Source organism: Triturus cristatus, chromosome 2_1 (genome assembly GCF_964204655.1).
Source record: "Triturus cristatus chromosome 2_1, aTriCri1.1, whole genome shotgun sequence".
Classification (NCBI taxonomy): Eukaryota; Metazoa; Chordata; class Amphibia; order Caudata; family Salamandridae; genus Triturus; species Triturus cristatus.
In genome coordinates this window covers 1,045,379,890-1,045,397,774 of record NC_140581.1, presented here as the reverse complement: position 1 = coordinate 1,045,397,774, position 17,885 = coordinate 1,045,379,890, and the positions used below count along the sequence as shown (strand labels likewise).

The window sequence follows — 17,885 nt, the reverse complement described above, 5'->3', positions numbered from 1 at the left end:
CGTCCTGTTGAAGATGGACTATCTCCTCCTCCCGGCGTTGGGCCTCCGTCTCCACCGTTTCAACGCGCTCACCAAGGCCCTCCACTTCCCTGCGCACTTCCCGGACCTCGCTGGCCACCTCCCGCTTCAGTGTCTGGAAGTCCTCCCTGAGGGAGCTAAACAGTTCCTCCATAAAGGTCCTCGTGACGGGTGGCTCCCCCCCAGTCACGTCCGCCGAAGCCCGGGAGGTCCCCGGCGAAGGCTGTGTTCTGTCCCGCAGTTGCTGGGCCCTGCCAAGCATGTCCGGCAGGGTGCGGTCCCCCTTCTTCGAGCCTCCTCTTCCAGACATCGCAAGCACTGCGGTCGGGCACTGGTCCAGCCGCCCCAGGGGTGCCCAGCTGCTGGCAAGCGCTCGACGTGGGTGTCCCCCACAAGCAGGGTCGCTGCGTCACAGGTGACAAGATGGCGGTCCAGCCCGGTCACCGCCAGCCGCGGGTGCCCATCCGAGACAGGAATGGAAGCTACAGTGGGGGGCTCCTCATCAGCACATCCCCCAAAAAGTCAGCCCGGCAGCAGCGGCGGTCACATACATCCACCAGCAAGGGCTCCGGTGAAGGCCAACACCACTGATCCCACGGGGACAAGATGGCGGCAGGGCGAGGCAGGGCAGAGCGACCAGGCCCGGCGACACCACCGGGGCCCCCAAAACGCACAGCAATCAAATAGGTTCCACCGCCGGTTTCAGTCTATCACACGCAGGGGCCCAGATGGTCCGACCCCAACAGAGAGTCCGCCGTACCTCGGCCAAGGGACAGGGGCCTACACAGTGCGAAGCGTCGCCGACGCAGGTCCGAGTGCCAAAGCACCCGTCCGAAGTCTTCCGCACCGTCGGGTCCCCTCCCGCAGGACTCCTTCACCCTCCGTCGAACAACGGGCCAGATTCCCTCCAGATCGCAACTTTCAGCACCAGGCCCAGCCGAGGCGCCCGGACAGCACTCCGATGCGCTCCGCCCCTCAGGCCCTCCTTCGCTCCTCGAGCTTGATCGGACTTTTTGGGGGCTTCCCCCGAGGCGATCAGAACCAAAACGGCAACAACGTGCGCACCAGGTGCTCCGCCACGCTCCTCTTCCACGCTGAGCCTCAGCGGGGGGAGAAAAGCATAAGAAAAGGGCTCAAGCTTGGCCGGGCCGGAGGAGCTACGGGAGGAAGCGTCCGCTCACCCCGCCATCTTGGCCACGCCCCCGAGGCCGTTTTTTTAATATAATAAACTCTACATCACCTTATTTTCCGCCGCATTGAGTTATTCACGCGGGCAGCGAGGTCCGCTGACGGCTGCTGAGGCAGGAGGGGCTGGGAGGAGGACAGACGCCATCTTGGTGGGAGTGAGGGTTGACGGGCTAGTTGCTCTTCAAGCGACGTTAAATGCCGGCACTACTGCGGCCGCGCAGCGGGCTCGCGCAGTGGGCGCGCCGCGGGCAAGCCCGTCTGCGCCCGTCCGCGCTCGACAGTCGCCGGTCACCAGGCACCCTGCCCGTGTTCCCGCGTGAGGAACTTTTGGGGCTGGAAACCAGGTGCTGTGCTTCTCGCTGGGAGCACCAGGTTGACTCCTTCAAGTGTAAGTCTTGCTCATTTCAGCTGCCAGGGGTGGTTAGGGTACCATTCCCCCCAGAGGCTGCGGAGTACAAGTTCCTTAGTTTGAACTGTCGGTCCCTCGTAAGACATCATGCGGAGGTGTTCGATTTGTTAATAGATGAGGCCCCAGATGCCTTGTTTTTAACAGAGACTTGGCTCACGCAGGACTCGATGGCTGTGCCCTGGTTGGCCCTTCCCCAAGGATATGTGCTGAAAACAGTAAATAGAGAGGGGGGGCAGGGTGGTGGCATTGCAATGATCATTAAAGATGTTTATAACTGTAGTTTTACTAAAGAGAACATTGCGGATTGCAAAAAGTGCAGTGTTCAAAGTTATGTTGAGCCCCAACTTCACTATGTCCGGCCTTCTGGTCTATCGGCCCCCGGGCTCCGCAATTGGCTACAGGGAGGATTTTCTGAGTAAAGTCGCACTATATGCGGGTAGGGCTTCGAATTTTACTATCTTGGGGGATCTTAACCTTCATTTTGAGATGCATGAGAAAGCAGAGATTTCAAACTTGCTGGGAGATTTGGATGCCTTTCAGCTAGTACAATGCGTCCTTGAGAGTACGCATGTGGCAGGGCACTTATTGGACCCTATATTCTCCAATCTATGTCCTTTACAGGTCTTCCCCCCCGGCGCCCCAGGCCTGGACAGATCTTTTCCTGGTTTCTTTTGTGTTGCGATTGCAGGGAAAAGCTGTTCCCTCACTTTCTGCCCCTGTGCTGAAACGTCCTTGGCACAAATTAGACCTTTGTCAACTATCTGCTTGTCTGGCTAACAATAGGCCTTTGCTGCCCCCAGACATGGATCCAGCAATCTCTTGTTTCCATGACTGGGCTTTACTGGGTCTGGATACTTGTATCCTGGCCCGTTTGGGAGCAAGGAGTAGAGGGTCTTCTAACCCGTGGTTTGACACACTACTTGTCAGCCAAAAAAGGGTGTAAGCAGCTTGAACGTGTCTGGAGACGCTCTTATGACGTTACAGCTAAGTTAGATTATCGGGCTGCCATTAAGCAGTATCATCGACTCATCCGGAAGACTCGAGCTGAGTACGTGGCTAACAAAATCTTGGCAAGTACTAATCCGGCTAAGTCGATATTCGCCTTGCTTAAAGGTATGAAAAGCGCTGGCTCAGTGGTATCCTGCCCGATTGTTTCTAACCAACAGTGTAGTGAGCTGGCTCATTACTTTTTGAACAAGGCTGAGCAGATTTACTCTAACCTGCCGATGGCAGATATGCATGTTGGGAGGGAGGTTCTGAATATTCCTGGCCCTATGGTGGGTAATAGCCTGGTTTCCTTTCCACCTTTATCATCTAACGAATTTGATGCACTCTGCCTGAAAATCAAGTCAGGATCCCCGGCAGACCCTCTGACCCCTACCTTGTTTCATCAGCTTCGCTCTGTGATCGCCCCTTGGGATATGTATTGGTGAACCTGTCTATGTCTTCTGCAGTGGTTCCTAAGGTGTGGAAACATGCCAAAGTCATTCCACTGCTTAAGAAACCCTCCCTGGATCCCGTGGAACCAGGTAATTATCGGCCAATCTCCCAGCTGCCTTTTCTGGCAAAAGTGGCGGAATCTCAGGAAAACTCTGTCCTTTCTGAGTACATCGAACAGAACTCCATTCTGGATCCCTCTCAACATGGCTTCCGAGCGCGCCATGGGACAGAGTCTGCACTGTTGGCTGTAACGGAAGCTATTAGGGCCAGTTTGGACAGGGGTGACTCAGTGGCTTTGGTCCTTTTAGATCTAAGTGCCGCCTTCGACACCATTTCACATGCAATTTAGTAACTCGTTTGCAGGAAATTGGTGTTGCGGGTGTGGCTGTGGGCTGGTTCCGCTCCTTCTTAGAGGGAAGATCCTTCCAAGTGTTTGTGCCTCCGTTCCATTCTCAGGAGTTTGCTCTGCATCAGGGAGTACCGCAGGGCTCAGTTTTGAGCCCGCTTTTGTTTAACATCTATGTCCGTCCCCTGGCTGCAGTAGCAAAAAATAGAGGGCTTGCGTTGGTGTCATACGCTGATGACACTCAACTGCTGATCTCCTTCTCTAAGAATCATGATGACCATCTGGAGAAATTCAAGGAGGATCTTTTAGCAGTGGCTGATTGGATGGCGGCAAATTACTTGCAGCTTAACACCAGCAAATCAGAGATCTTGCTGTTCGGGAAGGACCGTGAACTATGGTCCGAACAGTGCTGGCCTGAGCGTCTTAAACCTGCGCCCTTTCCCAAGAAGGTTGTGAAGAACTTGGGGATTTGGTTTGATCAGGGTCTGACGTTTGAAGCTCAATCTAAAACAGTGGCTGGGGTGTGTTTAAGACCCGTGATAGGCTTCTTTCCCCCTAAAGTGCGACAAACCATAGTCCAGGCCTTAATCCTGTCCAGGCTGGACTATGGAAATGTCCTCTACTTGGGTGCTAATAAGGCCAGTATTAAGCGTCTGCAGAGGGTCCAGAATGCTGCTGTGCGGCTGTTGGTAGCACTCCCTAAGTCTAGCTCAGTGGCCTTTCTGCTCCCTAAGCTGCATTGGCTGCCTGTAGAAAAACGCATTCAGTTTAAGGCATTATGCGTGGCGCACAAAATCTTGTCCTGTCATGCTCCTGTGGGCTTGTCCAACTTACTCAAGTTGTATGCTCCACAACGCCTATTGAGATCGGCTGGCTGTGCCCAGGTCTGCACCCCCCGCGTCTTCAAAGCTAGAGCAGGTGGCCGTTCCTTTCGGAATTTGGCGGCCAAACTCTGGAACTCATTGCCTGTTTCTATTAGAGTAATTCAGAAGCACTTGGCCTTTCGCAAAGCCATAAACACCTGGCTCTTCTCTGGCTTGGTTAAATCATCATCTGCTTAGCATAAATCTTGCTTCTGTCTCTGGGACGCTGGTCTTGGTTGGGGTCGCGCTGGGACGCCCCGTTGCTGGGGCAGCCATGCGCGTTACAAATCGGTCTAATAATAATAATAGACCGATTTCCCTCCTAAACGCAGAACCTGGCAAAACTCCTTGCAAACCGTCTAGTGAGGGTAATTGGCAGTCTAATTCACCTTGATCAGTTCGGATTGATGCCACATCGATACACCGCCTTAAACCTATGAAGGGTGCATGGGGTACTAGGGAAAGCAGCCACTATCCAGGAGGCTGCAATAATCGTGTTGTTAGATGCGACCATGGCATTCAACACTGTCGAATGGCCATATCTTTTTGCAGTTCTCGCTAAAACGGGGTTTGGACCGAGTTTTACAAAATGGATACGGATCCTATACTCGGTGCCCCTGGCACAGGTCATAGTCAACAATAAGAAGTCAACTATGTTCAGACTGAGTTGGGGGACCCGTCAGGGCTGCCCTCTATCCCCTCTATTGTTCGCACTTGTCCTGGAGCCGCTTGCTTCATGGATTCGCAGGGACCTGGTCATCTGTGGTCTGAGATGGTCCTCAGAGTGGGCGGATCGTATCTCTCTCTACGCAGACGACATCCTGCTTTACCTAGCCTCCCTGAAAGCATCACTAGTAAGTGTTCTGGATATCTTGGCAATATTCGGGCGATATTCTGGGTTCTCTACAGTGGGCTTTAAATACCTAGGTATCTTCATCTCCTTAGATCAAACACTCCGTTTCAACTGTAATCTCCTCCCACCAATATAGAGGTTGAAACGCGATATTATAAGCTGGAAAACGCTTCCGCTCTCGCTGCTGTGCAAGGCAGCCCACTTTAAAATGATGGCGCTGCCCCGCTTTCTATATGCACTACAAAACTCTCAGGACCCAGTCCCGGCATCATACTTTAAAGAAATCGAATGCCTACAGAGAGGCCTATTGTGGGACGGGAAGCCTCAGATAGTTTTAGCTAAATTTACCTTAAATTGGTATGATGGGGGGGGGGGGGGGGGGGGGGATTAGCCTCCCAGATATCAAAAGGTACTACTGGGCAACCCATCTTGCAGCCATTAATCAAGGCACCTACGGACGCCCAGGCGATCCGGGGTACGCCATGGATAGGTGGCTCTTGCCAGGGTGGAAATTATAATAGAGCACTCTATTCAAGACCCCAGAAATACTCCTTAACTGGGCCAACTAAACACTCGGTCCATATATGGCACACTGTGAATAAATACCTGGGATGGGACTGTAAGCTTACATTGGCAACCCCCTTATGGGACTCTGAGAAGCTGGGGAATTTGTGGAAAACTAAGGGTTTCGACAAATGAGACCTCATCGGGATCTCACAGATCAAGGCTGTATGAGTCAAAGGTGAAATGATAACGTTTGAATCCCTGCAGCAGCAACATGAACTAGCTGATGCAGAGCACTTCAGGTACACACAGATCCGCCATGCCCTCCAGTCCCACATTCCAAAAAGCTCCTCCCTCCCAGAGGCCTCGCCTCTACAGGACAGACTACTGGATGGCCACCTGCCTGAAAAGGCCATCTCCCTGACTTATAAAAGATTAATCTACAACATGGTAGACCCGCTTCAGCCCCTCAGAGAAAATTGGAAACGTGACAGAATAGAGCTGGATGATGAAGAAAGGCAAGAGGCACTGTCTTCCCTGAGAGAGGTGGCGATCCAGGCTAGATTGTGGTTAGTACAATTCAAAATACTCCACAGAATCTAAATTACAGGGCCCGGTTTGGTTCACATGGGTAGAGCGGAGAGAGGAGATTGCAGGCGACAATGTCGAAGTGAGGGCACTTTTATGCACATAATATGGGAGTGCGCTCACATACAAATATACTGGAGCAAAATACATGACATCCTTAGTGAAGTTCTTACACTTGATCTGCGCCCAGAGGCTTGTAGATGCCTCCTGAATGTATGGGAACCCACCCACCTAAAGAACTATAACAAGCAATGGGCAACGCTTGGAGTAATGATAGCAAAGAGGAACATTGCACAGCACTGGGGAGCTCAGCAATACCCTGGAGTAGAGGCCTGGAAAGAAGACCTAGATTGGTGCATGTTTAGGGAAAAGACAGTATACGTAGTTAGAGGCTGCCCTAGAAAATGGGCTTGGATATGGAGCTCTTGGAATGCTTACAGAGGGAACATCTGCACCCCACCGCAATGCACTAACACTGATGACTCCCCTACCCCATAAAATGTATATACAATGTACTGTTGCGCACTGCACAAAGATAATGTAAATACCGATAGGAAATGTACTCCATCTTCTCTGTACTGTAAACTGTTTGTCGATGAATACGTTTAATAAAAATATATATATATTTTTTTTAAAGAATACCAGAAGGCTAGGTCAGAGGTAGAGGTGCAGAGAAGAAGCAACACTCTTTTAACGAATCCCAATGTAGTTACCAACAAGATACATTAAGCAGTCGTCACTAGGCACGTCTGCAGGCCCTTTATCCTCCCTTCTATTTATTAATGTTGTCTGCTACCAACCCTCTCAGTAAAGTGCTCAAAATTGACCCAGGAGACTTACGGTAGATCCACAATGGCGCACTTGAGAGAGGGTGATCAGCAAATGATGCTTCTACCCAGCTATGTTCAGATAAATAAATTTCCGTAGACACTGCTATACTCATATTAAAGGGGTTAGGAAAGGGGGCATGTTTGGCAAATGGTAATTCTGAATTTGTTTTAGGCTACTGCCAGCCTGTTCATCTTCAAGATTTCAGTTCCAGGGCTCCCTTTACGATCGTGCATGCTTATATGCTTCCCAAAGTCCCGTGCTTGCTTCTAGCACTTCAGTACCTTTTTAGAATGGGTTTTTCACAAGGCTGTTGGTATAAATGAATTCATTCACTACCTTGATCATTTCCTGTTTACGGCCCCCTTTCCCCCGAATAGTGGGGCATACAAGAAGGCTCTGGACACTTATATCTTTGATGGGCATGCTAGGAGTCCTCTTAGCTACAGAAGATCAGTATTGGGGCACGAAGGCTTTCCCTAGACGAAGTTGAGGCTTTCAGGCCTGCCACTGAAGCCTGCTTAGATGACAGGAAAGTGACCCTAGACCTGATCCAGGACATGGTAGGACAACTGAATGATGTATTGCGTGTTATCCCCAGGAGTTACCCATTCTTCAGAGCTATGGTGCGGGCAATGGCTGGCCTGGAAACCTAGCATCATTGTACTTGTTTATTTGCTGAACTGCCTGAGGATTTGAGAATTTGGAAGAGTTTGAGTTACTTCAATGGCATAATGATGTGCCATTTTGGACCTACTCGCAGCGAGCAGTTTGGCGTGCCTACAGATGCCACAGGTAGTGTAGATTTTGGAACAGTACTTAGATCAGATTGGTGCAAGTCACTGGCCAGCTGCTTCGTACGGGTCTGGTTTGGTAAGGAATATCACCTTGGAGTTACCAATTTTGGTATACACACACATTTGGTGGAAGCAACTCTGTAAACCAGGCGTTATATTTTGGTCAGAGAGTATGTCTGCTTTGGACGCAATCAACTGACAGGGGGACTTGTATGCTGGTGGTAAGGTTGCTTAAGTAGTGGTGCTGCTTTGTTTGAAATACAACACGGTACGGTACAGGGTAACGAATAATGCTTCTGAAGTGTTGTCTTCTTCCAAGTTTAAGGAATTTCAGGCCTTTCACAAAGCTCAGCAAACTATATATAATTCCCAGAACAACTTTGGCATCTTGCTGCCTAAGTAACCGGGCTCACTGCAGCATCACTAGCCGTCATGAACAAGAAAGCTTATAAGGATGCTTTATGTTCGGACACTGCCTTTGTTAGAAGTGAAAATATTAAGGATTTACCTTACTTAGAGGCAAGGATAGCATGCAAAGCCATTTGAGGGAAGTAGGGCGCTCAGCTGCTTATACACAGACAGTTTGTAGCAATGGGACTCTTGGCTAAACTGCAGGGAAGCCTAGGCACTCTTAACAACAATTTTATAGTGAGGAAGGTTCTAGTTGGGTGTTGCCACATTGAGGGAACCCGAATGACAGGAGGGGAACGGTTTATTTTCAGAAAGAATCACTGTTGACGACCTGGCAGAAGTATGCCTCTCTGTCACTGGGTGGTCAGTCTTTAAGTCAGCCTTCACTATGGCATTTTTTTATGGGATATTTTGCATTGGGGAAATGGTGAAAAAAGCGAAAAGCAATATACAAGGATGCTAAGATTTGGAATATGTCACATTGGGGTCAGAACAGGTGATTGTCTGGCGTGAGGGGTTAAAGACCTATTAGGAAGGAAGGAATATTGGGATACACTAGGGGTAGTCCCTTACCAGTCATTGTGCCTCTACGGCGGCCCTTAAGTGTTACATGAAGACACGTCCTACAGTGCAATCTCGGTCTCTGTTTATTAATGATTACCTCAGTCCCTTGACCGGTTTTCAAATAGCAAAAGTGTGCTCAATGGTACTGGAAAGGTCAGGGATCATTTTTTTAAATCAGGGATCAACCGTAGGCAGTTTACACCACATACCTCAGGATAGAGGCAGCAACCACGGCAGCAGAGATGGGATTAGCGCTACGGGATGCAAAGAATTAGTAGTTGCGAGTCAGATTTTTACAAGAGGTAAATCCGGCACAATTTGCTGTGAATTGATTGTGTTCAGCTCCTGATCTTTTTCTGTCATCACTTTTCCATAGTTATTACTGATGTTGACAGTTTGGGTATTTGGTCATCTGTTAATGTGTAGCTAGGGGATGTAGATGAAAAAGTAAAAAGGTCCCCATGAGGCTTATAAGACCAGTGCTTAGGTGTTAGAGGATTCAGATTCTATAGGCACTAAGAGACAGTGATGAGAATTATGCATTATGTGGTGCACATGCTGCCAGAAGTGGTCATTCTTCACTTTTGCCCAGAGGAACTCAATAACAACGTTGGCACAAGATGTACTAAATGCAGTATTAAAACAATGTAGGGTCTTACAAAACGTATTTCCCACTGCTGTGGAGGCATGCTCAGCCATGAGCCCAAAACAGTGTTGGAGTGGTGTGCTGCACCCCAAGACTCTCAGTGTATATGTCAGGAGGCCTAATTCTCACTTTGCTGCCTTAGTAGATGATATTTAATTACTAAAGGTTGATATGAGGCGAGAACATGTTTCACATAGATGGGGTTAGGTTGTTGAATAAGGGAACATACGCCTTCGTAGAGACACAGGTGTCATTTGCTTCTACAATAGAGCTGAAGAGAAAGGAGAATAACAGTGGCCGTGGTAGCCCTTAGTGGGGTTAGCACTGATCCTGTGGTTTCTCAATACTTTTGGGGAAATTTACATCTCACAATTTGACATGTGAAGGCCTGATATTAACAATTCTGCACCAAGCATGGGCCACTTAAGGGGTTGGTAGTTTCTGTGACACAGAACTCTGGGCCCATGGTTCTGACCAATATACCAATCAAGAGATGCCTATGCAGCAAAAAGGGTGAATAAGGACAGAAAAGGGTCATCTAGAGATGATTACTGGGATCAAGGGCAGAGTGGGCACTCGAGCATGAAGAAAGGGTTGTCATTGTCATTTTAGTGTATCATGTTACGGGTCATGCAAGAGGGTTTGACCTGTTGAGTAGTTCTGCTTGGCCAATAACTGAAAAGGGTTCTGGGTTGGAGCAATGCTGGCCTAAATGTAAATATTAACCCTGGGCGGAAAACTACGCTACGCTCGCAGAGTGTGTGTAGCGAGCGCAACTATGCGCTATGAGAATCGCACGTAGCACAGTACAAAAACACGTAGCGGGCATGTTTTGCTCACTCGCGCGCGGTCCTCAACGTCAAGCCGATGTGAACAGTGAGGTGCAGTGTTGGGTGTGATTATGTGATTAGACAGGTGTAATGTGGGACTCTAAAAATAACTAAGGGATACCTAAAATCAGTCTAACATGTGGGTCCCTTGTTATCGTTTAAAAACAATGAATGGCTAGAAATGGATACAACAGTCTAAACTAGCTCATTAAATGATAACAGAAGGTTGACATGTTTCTTGCCTTTAACGTCAACGCTGTTCATAGCAATTCATCCAGACCAAGATTCTAATCTACTCATGGTTGGGTCGGTAGAAGGTTCCTAATATGTAAACCATTGCAACAGCGATCACAATAGCATGCAGTATACCTTAAGGGTTTTAAAAACTGACCTGAAAAGAGAAAGTAAACAATGAATCAACATATTTACATTCAATGGCATACTGTGCAATAGGAACGGTGCATGCCGAGGTATGTCCACACTAATGGTGCAGGTGTGTAATAAACAAACAACAAACTTAACCAAAAAAGGAAGTAGTACACACAGACAAAAGACACACAAAAAAAGCCCAAATGTGCAGGTCTAGCAAAATGAGGCCACTAAGACGTTGCAGGAGCATACATCGGGGTGCGGACTCCATCTTGAATAGAGCGCGCGGCATATTGGGAAAGTTTACTTCGATCCAGGTAATGGACATAAGTCACAGTCAGAAAAACCAAGCTCATATAAACTTGGCCACAGTTAAAAGGCGCCAGAAGTCCTGAACAAAGAGAAGACCCACGTGACTGCAGGAGACACATACCGCAGGGGCATCTCTGGGTTATATGAATAGTAATGAGCGCCATCTGGAAGTGGTGATCTGTCTTGAGAAAAGTGCAAACTCCTGTAGTTACATGGAGAGTGCTGACCACTGGGGCATCCATAAACCATGTGTTCTACACTAAGCGCCGTCTAGGAAGTGGTGCCTTAACTTAAGTAGAAGTGAAAACTACTGTGGTCATGGGGGGAGTATGAAGGTGCAGCACTCCAGTGATGGTGCCCTTTGGCAGGTCACATCACTGATAGATGCCCCAGTGGCAAGCACCTTCAGACTCCCCCACGCCGTTTGCTTCTTAAACGCCGCTCACTCTGCACACCAATTACCTCCGTGGTGACAGAGTAGGGTAGGTCGTTTGCAAATTGAGCTCTCGACAAACCATTAGTGTTGACTTCTATGGACCAGCTCCCCTTTGATATTCCAACTTACTTACTCGATTCAGAGTAATGCTCATAATAGTCTCTCCTTGGGTTGCTTAACGCCAGCGAGCGTTTTCCTCTGCCACTTTTTGTTGAGGTATAGTACCTCCCCATATATGGTAAGCCTCTCTTTTTGGGACACCGGCTTTTGCCTTCTTCATTTCCCCTAAACTGCGCATTTGGGCTTTTGTTGTGTGTCACGTGTCTGTGTGTGTACTTCTTTCTTTTTTGGTTAAGTTTGTTGTTTGGTCAATTCCCACATGCGCCATTAGAGTGGAGATGACCTTGGCATGCACTGGTCCTATTGCACAGCATCCCACTGAATGTACATATGTTGATTAATTGCTGACTTTCTCTTTTCGGGTATGTTTTTAAAACTGTGAAGGTATACTACATACTATTGTGATAGCTGTTCGGTACAGTTTACATATTGTGCACCTATTACCGACCCAACCATGAGTAGATTAGAATCTTGGTCCTGATGAATTGCCTTGATCAGCTTTGACATTAAATAGGCAAGAAACATGTCGACTTTCTTTTAATTATCACTTGTTGAGCTAGTTTGGACCACTGTATTCCGTTCTTGCCATTCATTGTTTTCAAATGACTACAAGGAGAGCCACACATTAAACTGACTTTGGGTATCCCTTAGTTATTTTTAATCCCACATTACACCTGTCTACTCACATTATCACACCCAACACTGCACCTCACTCTTCACATCGGCAAAAAACAAAACAACTCCGGCAAAGAGCCCCCTCGCGGGGCGCATTAGGGATAGCAACGCCCACCCAACGAGAAGCTGACCGATGATGAAGCATGACACCCATTTGGGTGTGTGAAGGCTCTTGTTCCTGAGGAATCAGATCCCCCGATCTGACGCTTCAGGCTTCTCCCAACCTCTTACGCACCTGTTAGGAACTGCATAGCCTTTGGATTTACATAGCCCAATTGGGTGGGGGCTTGTATGCTGGACCTTCATTCTCCCCTTGTAGATTCTGAGGGTTAGTGTTATCACACAACATACATAGACAGAGGCTTTTGAACAGCCTCTTTTAGCCATTGGCAACGGACGTTCTGCTGACACTGGTGCACAGGCCTATATCAGTGTTGATATCAGGCAACACCATTTTGCAGTTGCGAACATTCAAAAGGTAGTGCACACAGACGAAGTCTGGCTACACCACCCACCCCTTCAAGCTCCCGCATTCAAGTGCTGCTTACTGAAGCTTCCCCGCCTGTACAGCTCAAGGACCCCCTTCCTCACACCTGCCCCCCGCATCTTTTAGGGACCCCAGCTGCAAAATGCCACTGGGCCACTCATTTCTCATGGATGTACTCCTGCGCATTTTTCGGTTAATTACTTCGAGCCAGCCTACCAAGCAGGGGCAACTACATTTGTATCATTAAATCTCTCTTAATAGGCAAGATTGGTACAATGAGAGAAGCGTGGTAAAAAGTGTTCATTTTTCAGCACGTTAATTTGTCGTACACACACACACACACACACAAACTACTACTATCGGATTTGTTGTTTTTGTTCCAAGGGCTCCTCAATCAGACTGAATTCGTGGATGCCATCACCGACTTCATCCTTCCCATTACCTTTTGAATTAAAAAACAATGCTTACATCGTCTATGTAACTTTGTAGCCTATCCAGGCGAATTCCAGAAGCTAGAAGAACAATCCCACATGAGAACACTGAGGGCGGAGAGGGGCAGGCAGGAGGAATCCTTTAAACCAAAATCCACGGGAGATACTGAGCAGTCTCTTGGTACTTTAGTAACAGGCTCGTACTTTCACCCAACACACATGTAATTCACGTGACGCATCAGAAGTACACCATGGTAAACAAGGCCGCTTGGATTCGAACTAAGACTTAAAATAGGTTCTTCCTATTTTCAATCAGATTCATAACACGGCTGTCACGAGTGACGTCTCTCTACTAACACTAAGCTATAACGCAACCAATCCACTTTTTGTTCACCACTTTCTGTTGAATCCATGCAGATGTTTTAGAATAACTAAATTAAAATCCCCAGCCGCGATCTGCTGGGGTCTCCAGGCCTCCGTTTGTAAACAGAGAACGCTGAAAGTTTTTCGCTGCTCTGAGGTCGGTTCAATGAGTTTCAATTTCAAATGTGTATTAAATGCACATACCATTTTAAACTAGTATCTAGAAAAATCATTTGGCTATATTAAAGTAGATTCTACGTAACAGCGCCCTCGATTCGAAGTTGTGAGCAATAAAAAAAAAAACCTGCCAGATTAAGAAAGGATATGTATATACACAGGTACAAAGGCAGGGGAGACACGAAACCACACGCACGCCCATCACTCAATCTCCTGCACACATTTCGGGTTAACCCATCTTATTTTAGGGGGGTTCCAAGGGAGGTAAAAATAACTTACCTCATGTAGAAAGGCGACATGGGTCGTTCTTCATCCTTAACACTGAAACGACAGAAACCAATAGAGGGTTAGAGTTTTTTTCGGTAATGCCTCTGAAGGGACACGTTTTTACGCATCAATCTTGCACAGAACGCTTACAAATACATAATAAAGGATGAAAGGTCGGCCGAGAGTTTACCTCAGCCTTCGTTCCGTGAGATGCATGTTCACGCTGCCGGGCCTCGGGAAAGCGAAGGACGTGTTGGAAAAAGCAACAGTAAACAAAAGTCAGCATGCGATGTACAGTACCAAACGGAAGGCAGAGTCAACTGCTCGGGTGTGTGCGCGCGCCTGGGGGTTCCACAATAACGAAGGGGCGGTGCGCTGCATGAGCAGGAACGGCTGGCCCGAGCTACCTCAGACTGAAAATAACCAGTATGAACTGCCCGACAAGAAGAGAACTGGGTCGATGGTTAAAAAGGGTGTTTTAAGTGACAGCGTGAGTGAAGATGTCCCAGAAGATGACTCACAGCGGCTGTGACTGGCCGACCCCGACAAAAAGAAGATGAATCCTGTTGTTCTCGGGTGCAAGGGCTGTAAAGGTGGCAGGGTGCTGACAAGCGGAGTATGCGCACAAAGGGAGCCTGACATCACACAGCATTGCATAAGCACTGAGTCCAGTGCAGACGCATACGTGTAGACGCTGTCGTGTTTTAGGCGGTGGTATCTGTTCTCGCTTGAATGAAAAATAAATATATATATATATGTTATTTTTTTTTAACAGAGCTCTACACCGGGGGTCAGTTTGTTTCGCAGTGTTCCAAATTTTTTCAGGTTACGAACTGAGGCACGGGGAGAAGGAAATGTGTTTTGGGATCCAGAGTTCGAAGTGGGGAAAAAATATTAGGGAAACTGTGGGAAGGAATAACCCAAGGATTGGGCCAGTGGGCGGAGTCAATTGTATGGCCAGAAAGAGCAAAACATCCCAATTTTTAGTATTTGTTCGGCATTTCACTGACCCGTTACAGCTTTTAAAGTTATTTAATAAAAACAATGGATACATATGTTTATTTATGGTTTAATATGAGTTAGTCGCATTAAAATACATTCACAAACTGGAATATGTTCCCAATCACAGAATGTCCCAAATACGCTTTTAAGTGGACGCACAAGCCATTTGTCTCAGAGACATGGAGTATCTGTCATCAGCGCTTCTCCTCCCTTTTTCCACATGAGCAGTTGAAACATGAATGGCAAAATATCCTAGTTTGCAAAGGTTTTCTATATAATTATGGCTCTGCCATATTTGCCACATAATACATCTGCTGCATAATCTGATAATTTTAAGTAATAAATTGTTTGTGTATCAAACGGATCAAAAGTTACAAATAAATGTGACTTGGGTTGCTGCTACCTGTTGCAAGGGTAGACTGATCACCTTTCTCACTGCTAATGTTGTAGTTTACCCCTTGAAATGTTGCAACTTTTTGCTGCAAGCTTAAGGCACTTTAGTTTTGGAGCTGAAATTATAAAGCACGTTTTTTCTATTGCTAACTGTTATTGGCATATTGTTAAAATTATTTATATTTGCTGCTATTACAAGGCATTTTAGTTTTGGTGCTGTAAGTAAATCTCATTGTATTTGTATATGTATATGTTTAGTTAGATGTTGCTGTGGATATTCATTATTTTTTATTTTTCTTTGTAATGATTTTAATTAATCAACAAATAAATAAACTTAAACTAAACCTTTCTCACTACTGCACTTGAATGTTACACTGGTACTAAATAAGGCTACATCTTTCCAGAGACTGTTAGCATGTGTAAAAAAGTACAAATAATAAAGTATCAGAAAAAATACTGCATTACGCTGCAGCCTTTTTGCTGCATAATTTAGTAAACACTGCAGCATCATTTTGTCCTCCTTTGCTGCATAATTCCAGCAGCCCCAGAGCAGGCAGCCCAATGACTACCTCTGCCACGGATTCCCTCATAACCACCCTTTGACAGTGCCCCCCAAGTCTCCATAACCACACTCTCTCTCAGATGCATTTAATTTGATTTACAGTGCCACTCATACTAGTGTAGGGTGTCAGAGCACTTTATTTCACACACATTACACAGAGACAATCAATTCTACGTGTAAGAAATGTTACACAAGACCAAGGACTACAAGGTGCAGGAGTCACATGACAACCATACTATTAGGCTGTATAGTTTAATAGTGATTGGTGGAACCTTTTTTGAAACTTTTCCCTGTGGCCGGGCTTTGCTCCGCTGCCTTCCCTGTGGGACTTCGCTTTGGCCGGGCTGTGCTCCGCTGTCCCTCCCTGTGAGCTTCTCCGTGTGGCCGGGCTGTGCTCCGCTGCTCGCAGAACTCAGGACTTAATCCCCCAGCAGCCCGCAGGCATTGAGGACGCTGACGACGCTGTTAACGAGCGCCAGGAGGCGCATAAAGATCGGGGCGGGGCCGAGGCCGTGTGGAACCTTTTTTGAAACTTTTCCCTGTGGCCGGGCTTTGCTCCGCTGCCTTCCCTGTGGGACTTCGCTTTGGCCAGGCTGTGCTCCGCTGTCCCTCCCTGTGAGCTTCTCCGTGTGGCCGGGCTGTGCTTTGCTGCTCGCAGAACTCAGGACTTCATCCCCCAGCAGCCCCGCAGGCATTGAGGACGCCGACGACGCTGCTAACGAGCGCCAGGAGGCGCATAAAGATCGGGCGGAACTTCGTCCCGCGGGACGCGCGCGGGCGCGCCGGGCTAAGCCCGGGCAAAGGGCGGGCCATCTGTGGCCATCAGGGGCCAGAGGAGGCCAGGATGGGCCAGCCCCTTGACATTTCCAGCAGGACACAGGACTCAAATTATCGCTAAGTGAGCCGCAAGGTATTGATTGAATCGACTAGTTGTCTAGTGTTATCAATTTGCTGACTATAGTGTGGCATCATTCTCTTCTTATTAATAGTAAACCTTCTTCCCGCCAAATGTATTGCTAATTCTAAAGGGGGGGGTGGGGCAGGGGGTGTAGGGACATTGGATGCTTTTCTTAAACGGGCAGAATCAGTTGTGGCCAAGGAGATAGAACTAGTTGAGAGGAGGTTATCACTTGATCCACTAGGCCAAAACCCAAATCAGACACCAATTATAGAATTAATAGGAGGCATCGAGACTCCCCTCCAATCCCCTCAAGTATTAATTACACCCTCTAGTGATGTCGTGACATCAGTGTTACATACAACTAACATTTCCTGTACACCTATACCCTGTCCCCCTCCTTCACCTCCTAACACACGCACTAGGCAGTCACGGGCTGCACTTGACACTAGAGCTAAAGATCTGTTGGGGAACCGGAAGGCGAATAGTGCTCCAAAGGGAAGTAGGCAAAATGCGAAACAAGCTAGGAAAAAAAATTCTACACTCGGGCCGGGTAGTCAAACAGAAAGTTCAACGAACCAGGAAAACCACCCTAAGACTCAAGGAGGGGGTAATTTAATTACACGTGTAACAGATAATTCTACGGAGGGTAATACATTGTCAGAATTTATAGGGAATATGGAGGAGCGCCTAAAGGCACTTATCAACCCAGTGATGGACAAACTTGACTCAATCGATTGTAGATTAAAAGTCCTTGAAAGACACGTATTAAGTCAACAGGGGCCTACGATTGGGACAAAACTGACAGAAGCACGCTTCACCAATGCTCCCACACCCATATTTGCAGCCACTAGCTCGAGTGAACCCATAGAACCTATAGTCGCTCAGGCGACACAACCATCAAACATCTCAACTTCAGTTAGTGGAGTTAAGCTTGGTTGTGGGGGACCCAGGGGTAGTTTAAATCACACAGGTTACATTCCCCCGAAAGAAACTAGTCTTCATCTCCCCCCAGAGGCGTGCCCGTATTCCATCATTCTGGCAAACGTCCCCAAAACCTTTGATGGCAAAGAGGAACATTGGTCTACACTTAAAAATAAAGCACTCC

General features: G+C 47.6%; 1 protein-coding gene across 3 annotated transcripts in view; it reads right to left on the bottom strand.

Moving 5' to 3' along the window:
• The window catches only part of FAM13A (family with sequence similarity 13 member A), a 927,448-nt gene that overhangs the window by 309,973 nt on the left and 599,590 nt on the right, over positions 1 to 17,885 (bottom strand). For all 3 annotated transcript variants that reach the window (XM_085635480.1, XM_085635470.1, XM_085635487.1), the window contains one exon: positions 13,935 to 13,976. In XM_085635480.1, coding sequence (XP_085491606.1) covers positions 13,935 to 13,976 — 42 coding nt within the window. The remainder of the gene's footprint in view (positions 1 to 13,934; positions 13,977 to 17,885) is intronic.